Source organism: Sorghum bicolor, chromosome 2 (assembly GCF_000003195.3).
Source record: "Sorghum bicolor cultivar BTx623 chromosome 2, Sorghum_bicolor_NCBIv3, whole genome shotgun sequence".
Taxonomy (NCBI): Eukaryota; Viridiplantae; Streptophyta; class Magnoliopsida; order Poales; family Poaceae; genus Sorghum; species Sorghum bicolor.
In genome coordinates this window covers 18,008,017-18,018,927 of record NC_012871.2, presented here as the reverse complement: position 1 = coordinate 18,018,927, position 10,911 = coordinate 18,008,017, and the positions used below count along the sequence as shown (strand labels likewise).

The 10,911-nt window shown below is 42.6% G+C and overlaps 1 protein-coding gene and 1 long non-coding RNA gene across 2 annotated transcripts; one reads left to right on the top strand and one right to left on the bottom strand.

The window, feature by feature from the left end:
- On the bottom strand, nucleotides 2,120–9,989 carry LOC8059770 (DNA-directed RNA polymerases II, IV and V subunit 6A). The gene is made up of 6 exons (XM_002459769.2): nucleotides 9,716–9,989; nucleotides 4,278–4,311; nucleotides 4,020–4,192; nucleotides 3,888–3,939; nucleotides 2,569–2,636; nucleotides 2,120–2,481 (listed from the first exon to the last, which is right to left on the bottom strand). Exons 1-6 carry the CDS (start codon nucleotides 9,748–9,750, stop codon nucleotides 2,412–2,414), a joined length of 432 nt encoding a protein of 143 aa, XP_002459814.1. The 5' UTR covers nucleotides 9,751–9,989; the 3' UTR covers nucleotides 2,120–2,411.
- LOC8059771 lies at nucleotides 7,626–8,132 on the top strand. The gene is made up of 3 exons (XR_002449989.1): nucleotides 7,626–7,765; nucleotides 7,853–7,971; nucleotides 8,040–8,132. It is a non-coding gene; the product is annotated as an uncharacterized LOC8059771 (long non-coding RNA).

The following is a 10,911-nucleotide window of genomic DNA, read 5'->3' as shown; positions in this document are numbered from 1 at the left end:
AGAAAGCATCAATATCTAGGACAAAATAAGTATCTCATAAAAATATATTCTATGATAAATCTAATAATACTAATTTGGTATTATAAATCTTAGCATTTTTTCTGAAAATCGGTCAAAGTTTAGAAAGTTTGACTTGACACAACTCTAGAAATTGAAATTGAATCTTTCAGGAGTACTACTCTAATCCCGTGGAAAAAGATCAGAGTAAAACATCCACTAAGGAAGAACCATGCTATGAGATAACCAGTTATTCTAAACAAGGCTTCAATTATTACACTATATGGTCTCACTAGAGATCAAGACTACTACACTAGGTAAGTAATACCATTTTGCTTTTCTAGGAAAAAAAATAGAGTGGTTTTGACATCAGGCGTTATGAAGGAGACATGCATCTTAGGCCAAGTTTGGATGTTAAGAATCTGGAAAATCAGATTCTTTTTCCATTCCATTATGAATCAAAATCAATAGTAATTTATTCAAATTCTAATATTCCTGTATCTAGAATGTAGCCGATACCCTAGATTTCCCAGTTGCGGTACAATCTATGAAAGAGTTGTCAGATTAAATTCTTCTTACAGAATCCAAACAAGATCAAGATCCTAATAAAATACTACAGAACAAGTTAAGAAAAAAACAAATGGAATGATATAGTTCTACTTGGAACTAACACTACTACAAAAAAAACTTAACCGCGACCTTTTCGAAAACCTCTAGAAGGTGGGCACAATATTGAACCGCCTCGGTTAATGCCTCGGATTAACCGAGGCGGTTAAAAAAATGAGTTCTAAAATCTATTAACCGAGGCGGGTAATGTAATACAACCGCCTCGGTAAATCATTAACCGAGTCGGTTATTTTATAAGGCTTGCCTCCTATAATCTGGTCCAGCCCGCTAACATTTCCAAGCCCATACCAGCCCACTACTACTCTAGCATATAAAAGCAAACACAAACCCCAAAATCACTCCACTCTCTCCCTCACACCTATAGCCATCGGTCTCTCTCCCTCTCCCCGCGACTCCTCTCCCCTCGCGTCAATCTCTCCCAGGCAATGCCCCGACACTCTCCCCCACCTTGCCCTCACCCCTCATGGCAACACCGTCGGCAAGAGGCCGCGCAGCCGGCGAGTTGGAGGCCGCGCCCCCGGTGAGCAGGCGACCGCACACCCGCGGCCAGGGATCTGTGCCACGACGGCGTGCTCTATTGGAGGCTGCACCCCCGGCGAGCAGGAGGCCGGTCCCCGACAGGCGGGGGTCCACGCCTCGACGGCATGCTCAGGAGCCGCGTCCCCGACGAGCAGGAGGCCGCTCCCCGATGACGGCGAGCAGTATCCGATGCTGTTGGTGGCGGTGGCGCGGATGCGGTGGCGGGGGAGCCACCTCCCTCCTCCTACAACCAGATCCGGTGGTGGTGGTCACTCCTCTCCCCGACGGTGGCGCGGATCTGGTGGTGGTCCCTCCTCCCTTCTGCAGTTCGGTAAGCGCGGAGGTGTGGCGGTGCCAGGGTCACACGGAGTAGGTGTGCTCGCCAGTGAGCCTCGATATGGGCTCGCCGGCGGGCTCTATTTTTTTATTTTTTTTACTCCTTTCAACCGAGGCGTGGAAGCAAACCGCCTCGGAAAGGGTCATATTAACCGTGACCTTTCATCCGAGGTGGTTGCAAAAACTGCCTTGGAAAAGGCCTTTTGCCCGCCTCTGTTAAAAGTATTTGTAGTAGTGTAACAACACATGCAAGGAAATCCCAAAAATAAAGGAGAGAACAAAGGACGACTTTCGTGGGTGAAGGTCCCGGCAGCAGCGAGGGAGTAGCCTAGGTTTGCGGCATGGCACCAGTACCCAATGGGGGCAGAAGGTCCCGGAAGGTCCCGGTGATAGTGAGGGAGTAGCCTAGGTTTGCCGTATGCAATGTTCAAGATCACCAGCCGTCCGGGCAAGCTAAATTTCCACGCAAATGACAGGTTCTGGGGAGGAATTTTGGTGAGTAAAGATCTTGTCATTAGTCGGAAACCGTTTCCAATTATAGGGGCAGCTAGCCAAACTGAGCCTGTTCGCTGGTCTAAAAATGTTCGCTGATTTATCGTGAAAGAAAAACACTATTAGCTAGCAGAAAAAATACAGATTATAAAACAAACGAACAGGCTCGGAATTAGGTGGAATCAGTTTCCAATTATTGCTTCCAGCCCCAATTGATAGGATCAAAACAAGCTCATGAACCTTGCTATGTCAGACATGACGGAGATACAGTACGGCTGCATCATTCCAAAATCGAAAGTACAAGAGCAAGGTCACACAAGCATTACGCAGAATAGTTCACCACTGCAGCCACTATTGTGCGCAAGCCGCTAGTTGTAATTTTCACCGCCCAGTAGAAGATTTGCATGTAAACATAGGACTTGGACCTGAGCACCATAGCGCTATTCACCACCAACTTGACGTTTCCAGGAGTCCTCCACGATAAGCTCGTCAACACTCCAGTCCTCGTAGCTGTGCCAAAACAAAGCAAATAACATTTCAACTATATTGAATATAGATAAGACATAAATGTTTGCTTCTCTAAATGAAGGAACCCACCTTCCATCTGGTAAATATCGCCTGATTGTGAATGGGATCTTGCGTGCTCTCAATTCTTTCATGGCAATCTAAAGTAGCACAAGCAAGAAGTATATCAATTCATCACATATAAACATACCGGTAGAATGAAGCATTTCAATCACATAAGAGCTGACAGATTGAGGTTGAACTGGTTTTAATTTTGTTTTGCCAAAGGCTTGGAGCTTAAACTATTTGCTCAATAGTGACAAGTTTTACTATTATAAAACTGCACAAAATTTGCTTCCATAAAACAGCATACCATGTTTTGCCATGAAGGATTAATTCAGACGTAATTAAACCTTCTGCACTTTTTTCATAAGCCATTAATTGACTGATGATAGAAGTAACTTCATATACGGGTAGGTATGGCATATTAAATGTACTTTCAAAATCATCATATTTTACTCAAAAACTTGCAACGATGTGAATCGTTTATATCTAAACAATTGTATTGTGATGTCATATCAGAAATTAGAAATAGTATAACATTAAATATTGCAAGCCCAACAGGAATACAGAAATAAATGCTTAGATAGAAAGCTATCACTTAATACCAATATCAAAGAAACACAATCTTAGTACAGACATAAGAATGAGAAGATACTTTATCCTTTCTACACACATGAATAAAACAAAAGGCTTCAAAATGAAAAGGAAATGGTATAACTAAAAGCCATTATTTTTTAGCATATTAGCACGTAAAGAATAATCACTGTCTTCATTCCTTAGTGCTCGATCTATAATAATTATGAATGAATACTGTAAGAATACTTAACATGGTCAACGATATAATTAGGTTGCATACAAGCAACTGGAATAACTGGAATAACGAGATCCCAAAGAAGAAAATTAATACTTCAAAATGATACTGGTAAGATGAAAACTGTCACTTTTATCAGCATCTGTATACTATCATAGCCTAGCAATGAAATAGAGAAATTCCCATTCAACCAGCATGGCAGCATGCATATGAGAATTACTGGTTTCTGACTAGTTTAATCACAAAACACATTCATCCGTTGGCAGTTGGATGTAAGATAGATTCATAAAAAATGGACACTATCACAAGATAGAGAGTGCATTTTCTTTACACACTCAAGTATTCAAAAGATCCAATCGTCCAACCTTTGATTCAGAAGGTGAAACGTTGAATTACGAAAAATAGAAGACTTAAAAAGGTTGTGATCTTCAAATCAAAGAAAGTTATTTGTGGTAAATGAAAATTAACAGCCAAAATAACTACAGAAGATAAGTTATTCTAGTGAGGCCAGTCCCAATTGCATGTCACACAACTTTACCTCAAGCGGATCAGTCTCCCCTTCAAGCTCAACCATAACTGGAGCGTTCATGCTGTAAAGTAATTCACAATATGAACTTAAGGTTACCTGAAGAATCTATATAATGGTATTATACACAGAAATGAAACATACCTAATCTGCAAAGCACGCGTACCAAGAATGCGTGCACGCTCATACTTTGTCATATACTTTGTTGTTTTGCGTGCACGTGCTATCTTTTCCTGTTCCTTGTCTTCAGCTTCTGCCCCTACCACATCATCCGGGGTGTCCTCGTTGTTATTCTCAAGCTCCTCCTCAGCCCCCTCCTGTCCATAAAAACTAAGTCAATCAGAATTCCTCCCTCTAACAAACACACGATAAAGTGAGCACTGAGCAAAAACAGTCATGCACCTCAATCTCTGCCTCTGGGGGCTCATCCTCATACCTGAAACAAACAGGATTCTATATTGTAATTTATATATGAAGATCTACAGTTACAGAGTACCAATGGTTGTGTATAACAAGAAATCACATCAGCCAGCTACATGCAAAAGAATAGTTGGACATTTTTCTGTGATTATGTCTAATACATCTGTATTCCTCATCATGATACATATCTTTCACTCATGTAATCTGCAATCAGCCGTTGCCCACACTAGAGCACTCAGCATGAAAGTTCTCTTTTATATTTTATATAACCACAGAATATCCTTAAATCATAATTGCATACTGATTTCAGAGGACTTATCAACCCAGTTGCAACAAGTAAAAAGGATTCATAATAAATAGTGTACCTAGCTCATAGGGGCATATTTTTTCGAAATTAGTAGGTTATGCATACTAATTTCAGAGAAGATTCTAGGGCAAGTATGTTTAAAAGAACCCAACTATCACCAAGGAAAACATGTATCAGACAACTTGTGAGCAACTAAAACTTTATAATTAGACAGATACCAAGAAACATGAATCCATCTGAGCTGAGACAAACATCCTATAACATTAAACAGTAATCAGAGATATTCCAAAACAAAAACAAGGACTAACGATTAGGTTGAGAAACTAACCATGAAGGATATAGCAGACAAGTGCAAGATTTTAAGAGCATAAACAGACAAGTGCAAGATTTTAAGAGCATAAACAGCAAGGTTCCGCTAGGCGCCGATTAGGCGCCGCCTAGGCGCGATTAAGCGGTAGTCGGGGGGTGACCGCCTCGACTACGGCCTTAGGCGGCGTGTAGGCGCTAGGCGGCGCGGAGGAGCGACTAGGCGCTGGTAAGCGTCGCCGAGGCGGGCGCAGACGCGATTAGGCGACGCCGAGGCGGACGAACGTCGGGAGCGCGCGGAAATTTCCGCCGCGGGCGGGCGCGCGAACGCTTCCCGCTTGCGCGCGCGTGCAGCTGGCTTCGCCCGCGCCAAAATCGCGGGAGGATAAGAGGAGCGGACGCCCTTCCCGCTCGTCATTTGGTCCTTCCCGCCGTCGCTGCTCTCGGTCTCGGCTCTCCCCGACGGTCGTGCTCCTCCCGCCGGAGCTCGTCCGCGTGACCGCGACCCCGCCTGGAGCTCGTCCCCGTGACTCCACGAAGGCACGAATCTGCTACCTCGCCTGGAGCTCGTCCCTGGCCGCCGGTCTTGCTCATCCCCGCCTGGAGCTCTTCGCAGTCGCGCACATCCTCCCTACCGTCGCCGCTGTCAGGCCCCAAGGTGAGTCCCTCCCCTCCCCTGTTCGCTCTCTTGCTCTTGCTCGCTACTCCCCTCCCCTGCATGTTTGTATTGCCTGAGAGCCTGATGCCCTGTTCTATGTTCTCTGCTCTGAATGACTAGATCTGAATGTAAAATGTATGCCTATTGTGTATGTCTTCTCTGAACAGCTGAATGCATGGATGTGTATGTATTGCCTGCATGTGATGCCCTGTTTTCTTGCTGCTTGCTGCTTTATTATTCTGTGTATTGTGGCTAAATCTGAGTGAACTTGCTTATTGTTCTGTGTTTCTGTGGCTAAATCTGAGTGAACTTGCTTGTTGATCTATAGCTAGGAATAGGATGTCAACAACAGGAAGTGATGCTGCACCTACACCTGGGGCTGAGGGAGTAAATCTCCTGAAAAGAAATTCCGATGATGTGGGCTGGGAGTATGGATTTCTTGTTGATCCTAACAACAAGGACAAGGTCAAGTGCAAGTTCTGTAACAAGGAGATGAGTGGGGGGATTTATCGGTTGAAGCAGCATGTGGCCCATGATGGAAAGAATACGACGAAATGCCCAAAGTGCACAGATGAAGCTAAAGAAAAGTGTCAGAAATCACTAGAAGGTGCAAAAAGGAAGAGGGCAGAGAAGGTGGTTCGTGAGTTAGAAATTAGAGAGGAAGTGAATGTATCACGTGTTGGATCAGAGTCAGAGGAGGTCACCTGTGTTGGCAGTTCAGAGCCTCATAAGTTAGGGCCCATTGACAAATGGACAAAGGCTATTGATCCTAAAGCAACTAAAAGTGAGTCTTTGCAGCAACAGAGATTGAACAAGGAATTGTGGAAAGAAAGAACACATGAGGTGCACAAATTTATTGCAAGATGGGTGTATACACATGGTAATTCACTAATCTATGATTCTGTACTTACATTTCAGAATGTTTGAGTACTAATTATTCTATACTTTGGCTGTTGGCAGGAATTTCATTCAATTCATGTGACAATGATGAGTTCAAGCAGATGTGTGAAGCCATTGGCCAGTTTGGACCTGGACTTGAACCTCCTACTCAGGATTCTTTACGAGAGAAATTGCTGGAAGAAGAGTATGCAAGAACCAAGAGCTTACTGCAAGAACGTGAAGCCGAGAAGATGAAGAATGGGTGCTCCATTATGACTGATGCCTGGACAGATAGGAAGAGGAGAAGCATAATGAACCTGTGCACAAATTCTGCTGATGGAACAAGCTTTATCAGCTCAAAAGAGATGTCAGATGTGTCACACACAAGTGAGGTAATATTTGAACTAGTGGACAAAGCAATAGAAGACATTGGTCCAGAAAATGTTGTGCAAGTAGTAACAGATAATGCCTCTAACAACATGGGAGCAAAGAAGCTATTGTTTGAGAAGAGACCAAATATATTTTGGACCTCATGTGCAACTCACACAATTAATCTGATGCTCCAAGGAATTGGCAATCTTGCTCGGTTCAAGAAGGTAATTGAGCAAGCAAAGGCATTCACCATATTTGTGTATGGGCACACTAGAACATTGGAATGCATGAGACACTTCACTGAGGGGAAAGAAATAGTAAGGCCAGGAGTGACTAGGTTTGCTTCAACCTTTCTCACTTTGAGTAGCATACTAGAGAAGAAGGATCAGCTAAGAAAGATGGTGGTTCATAGTAGGTGGGACTCACTGAGAGATGTGAAATCGAAGAAAGGAAAAGATGCCACAGCAATTATATTGAATCCTACCTTCTGGAAGGATGTGAAGCAAACAGTGAGTGTTTTTGAGCCATTGTTTAGAGTTCTCCGTTTGGTTGATGGGGATGTAAAACCATCCATGGGTTTCATTTATGGAGAAATACTAAAGGCCAAGAGAGAGGTGAAGGAGGCCTTAGGAAATATTGAGTCTCGGTTCAAGGAGGTAATTGCTGTTGTTGACAAGAAGACGAAGGGGAGACTTGATTCACCATTGCATTTGACAGCTTATTTGCTGAATCCACACTATAGCTATGCTAATCCATCAATCTTTGATGAGCCCACAATAACAGAAGGATTCATTAGTTGTGTGGAGACCTTTTATTATCATGATGAGGATAAGCAAGATCAGGCTGCTCATGTTGAACTAAGAAAGTTTCAGAATAGGGAAGGACCATTTAACAAGAAGCTTGCAAGGACTTTCCAAAATTTTGATTACAATCCAGGTTTTATTTATGGTGATCTCAGCCATCTCAATGTTTGTTGTTTTCAGCCCAAAAGTTATTGTAGCTACTAACTAAAATTTTTGTTTTCATTCATTCCAGCATCATGGTGGCGCCTGTATGGAACTGAAGTACCAGCCTTACAAAAGATGGCAACAAGGATCCTTTCTTTAACATCAAGTGCATCTGGCTGTGAAAGAAACTGGAGCGGTTTTGAAGCGGTAAGTAGCTAAGCATTTCAGGAGTTTTTCAATTAAATTGCAGACCTTAACTTGTTCTTGTTTTATAGATACACACTAAGAGGAGAAATAGGCTTACTACAACACGTCTCAACAAATTAGTCTACATTCAATTCAACTCCAAGCTGCTTAATAGGAGAGAAAAAATCAAGTCAAAAAAGATCAATGATGTTCTTTTGTCTAATGAAACAACTGAAGTTCAAGGATTTCTGCATGAGAATGGAGATGATTGTGCATTAGTGGTCTATAGAGATGAGGAGGAGGAAGAAGAGATGGAAGGTACTGGAATTCCTTGGTCTGTTCTTGGAGATGCAGTGGGAGCAGAAGAACAACTTCAGCTGCGTAGGAGTGCTAGAGTGAGAGAGCTTTATGAAGGAGAAGAGTTTGAATCTGACAAGGAAGAGTTTGATGAGGATGAGGATGACTATTTGGAGCCCTATTGAAGAAGGAAGATTGAATGGTCCTGGGCCTTTTCTCATGTCATGGCTTATCTTTTGTGGTGCATTCATGCATTTATGTGTGTGTTAAACTTGTGAACTGCTGCTGTTGTGTGCCTGTGTGACTGTTTTTCTTCTTTCTGAGAACTATGTGTTGTTTGAACAAGACCTTTATTTATCAATTGTGTTGTGCACTTGTCTGTGATTTAAAATTTGCAATTACTAGTTGTTGCTGGTCTGCTAGTCTGCTACGGTTTGTTCATTGAATGGATGGAGGATGGCTGGTGATCAGATAAGTAACAACTTCCTATTTTCTATTTATTTGATGAACTACTTGTTGTCTATTGAGTTTTGCAAGCTGTCAATCCTTGTTGTAGGACTAAGAACAACCTGTCTACTGATTATTGAACCTAAGCCACAAAGGTATGTCTACTACCCTCTCTTCTATATACATTCAGCAAGTATATGCCAGTATATAACTTATTTATTCAGCAATTTCTGCTGTATATATATATTAGTATATATATATATTATTAAGTAAATTGGCAAAACGCCTAGCAAATCGCCTAGAAAGGCCTAGGCTGGATTAGGCGCGCCTAGTCCCTAGTCGGACGGTCATCGCCTAGATAGCGCCTAGCGCCTAGCTGAACTTTGATAAACAGACAAGTAATTTTCTTCACACACCAATGGTACAGCCTTGCTCGGATAAACCCAAAGAGTAGCTCATTCATTTGCTCTATTATTTAAGCAACCAACAATCGCCTCTAACCAATTCAACAATCAAGGATTAAGTACAGAATAAGAATGGTCACCTCCTTTCCACCCATCAGTATCATGATGAAACGTCTAACTCTAAGGAACTCTGCTTCCGTATCCATCCATATACCAGAAAACTTCAGTCCACACAATTCATGCACATGAATGAACAATTCACACTTCCCAATTTGTGATACAAAGGAATCTACAGCCATCTAACTGGTAGCAGGCCGACGACTAATTTCAGAAACCATCTAACAGTATTTAGTGCCTGTTTGCTGTGCATTGCTTTACCGTGAGCAACTGCACAGGATCGTGAGATTTCCCCCAATATGTTTCCATAGAATGAACCAAAACGCCGAGCGAGACCAATGGTTCATTGGTTTAACCCCAGGCCTTCGTATAATATAACATCCTAATTCCTTAATCCTAATCCATTGAGAACGCCGCAACCCTAACTTCGTGCGCTCATGCGACAAACGTAGCAGGGACGGTGGGAAGAGGGAAGAAGCTGGGTGGGTGGAGAGGCGAACCCCATGTCCATCTCGTTGTAGTCGTCGTCCGCCATGGTCGCCGCCGGACGCCGCTCGGCGGGGTCGCCTGCGGGCTTGTCGCGCGAGTGGGGAGGGCAAGGCGGCGGACGCGATAGGACACAGGAGAGACGAGAGAGCAGCCGCGGCCGCTTTTTACATGTGGAGGCCTCTTACATGTGTCAGTGTGTCTATCGGATGGCTCTGATCAGACCGACCCGCCGACCACGAATCTCAGAGTCGGGAACGGCTCGCTGGGTCAGTCGCTTCCTACTTCAAGATGACTACCCTCGAATGCGCAGTGGTCACCCCTACCCGACATCTAAATTTTACGCTTACCAGCATATGTCCGCGTTGCAACGGAAGTAAAATTTCAATGCACAATAATATAAAAAACTATACCGAATCAAAATATATAGACTAACATACTATTCTGATCCACTTGCAAATAAAAAAGCACAATTTCTAAAAAAACATCAATTCGCCATATGTATTATCAATATGTACTTTTTTTATTTTTTCTTGGCCGCCGCCTGCCCTGGCCCACCCCGGTGTCTCACTGCGTCTCGCCAACGCCCGCCGTGCTGGAGACGTCGTGCTCGAGTTTGGCCCGGGCACCCGCTCGCTCACCGTCACGATGCTATAGGCAGACGCTACCAACTCCACTGTCGAGAAGGTCTGTAACATTTGTTTTGCGTGTTGTTTTCGTAGCTGGGTTGTGTGCTAAGTGTCGTTTGCTGAAACTTATAGAGACCTTCTGAAATGAATTGGAATTATGTGAAATGGTTCAACGTGTTTGGGTGAAGAAAGTGGGTGATGCAATACTATCATTGTTGAGTCAATAACTGCGAGTTTCCCATTGTCAGTCAGTGATGTTGTAACATCGCTAAATAAATTAGAGAACATTGTATATATTAAACGAACATCACTAAATACATCATAGAACATCATCTGTATATTACGCGAACATCGCAAAAAAACAACATAAAACATCAGCATGTATAGTATATGAACATAACATCTCATAAAATACAAAAATTTAAAAATAAACATTTAATAAATAAATAATTAAGTAATATAAAATAAAAATAACTATAAAATACAAAAAAAAGATAAAAAGGGTAAAGAAAGAAAAGGAAAAATAATAAAATATAAAAAATGAAATAAGACAAACAATTAATTAATTATAGTAAAATAAA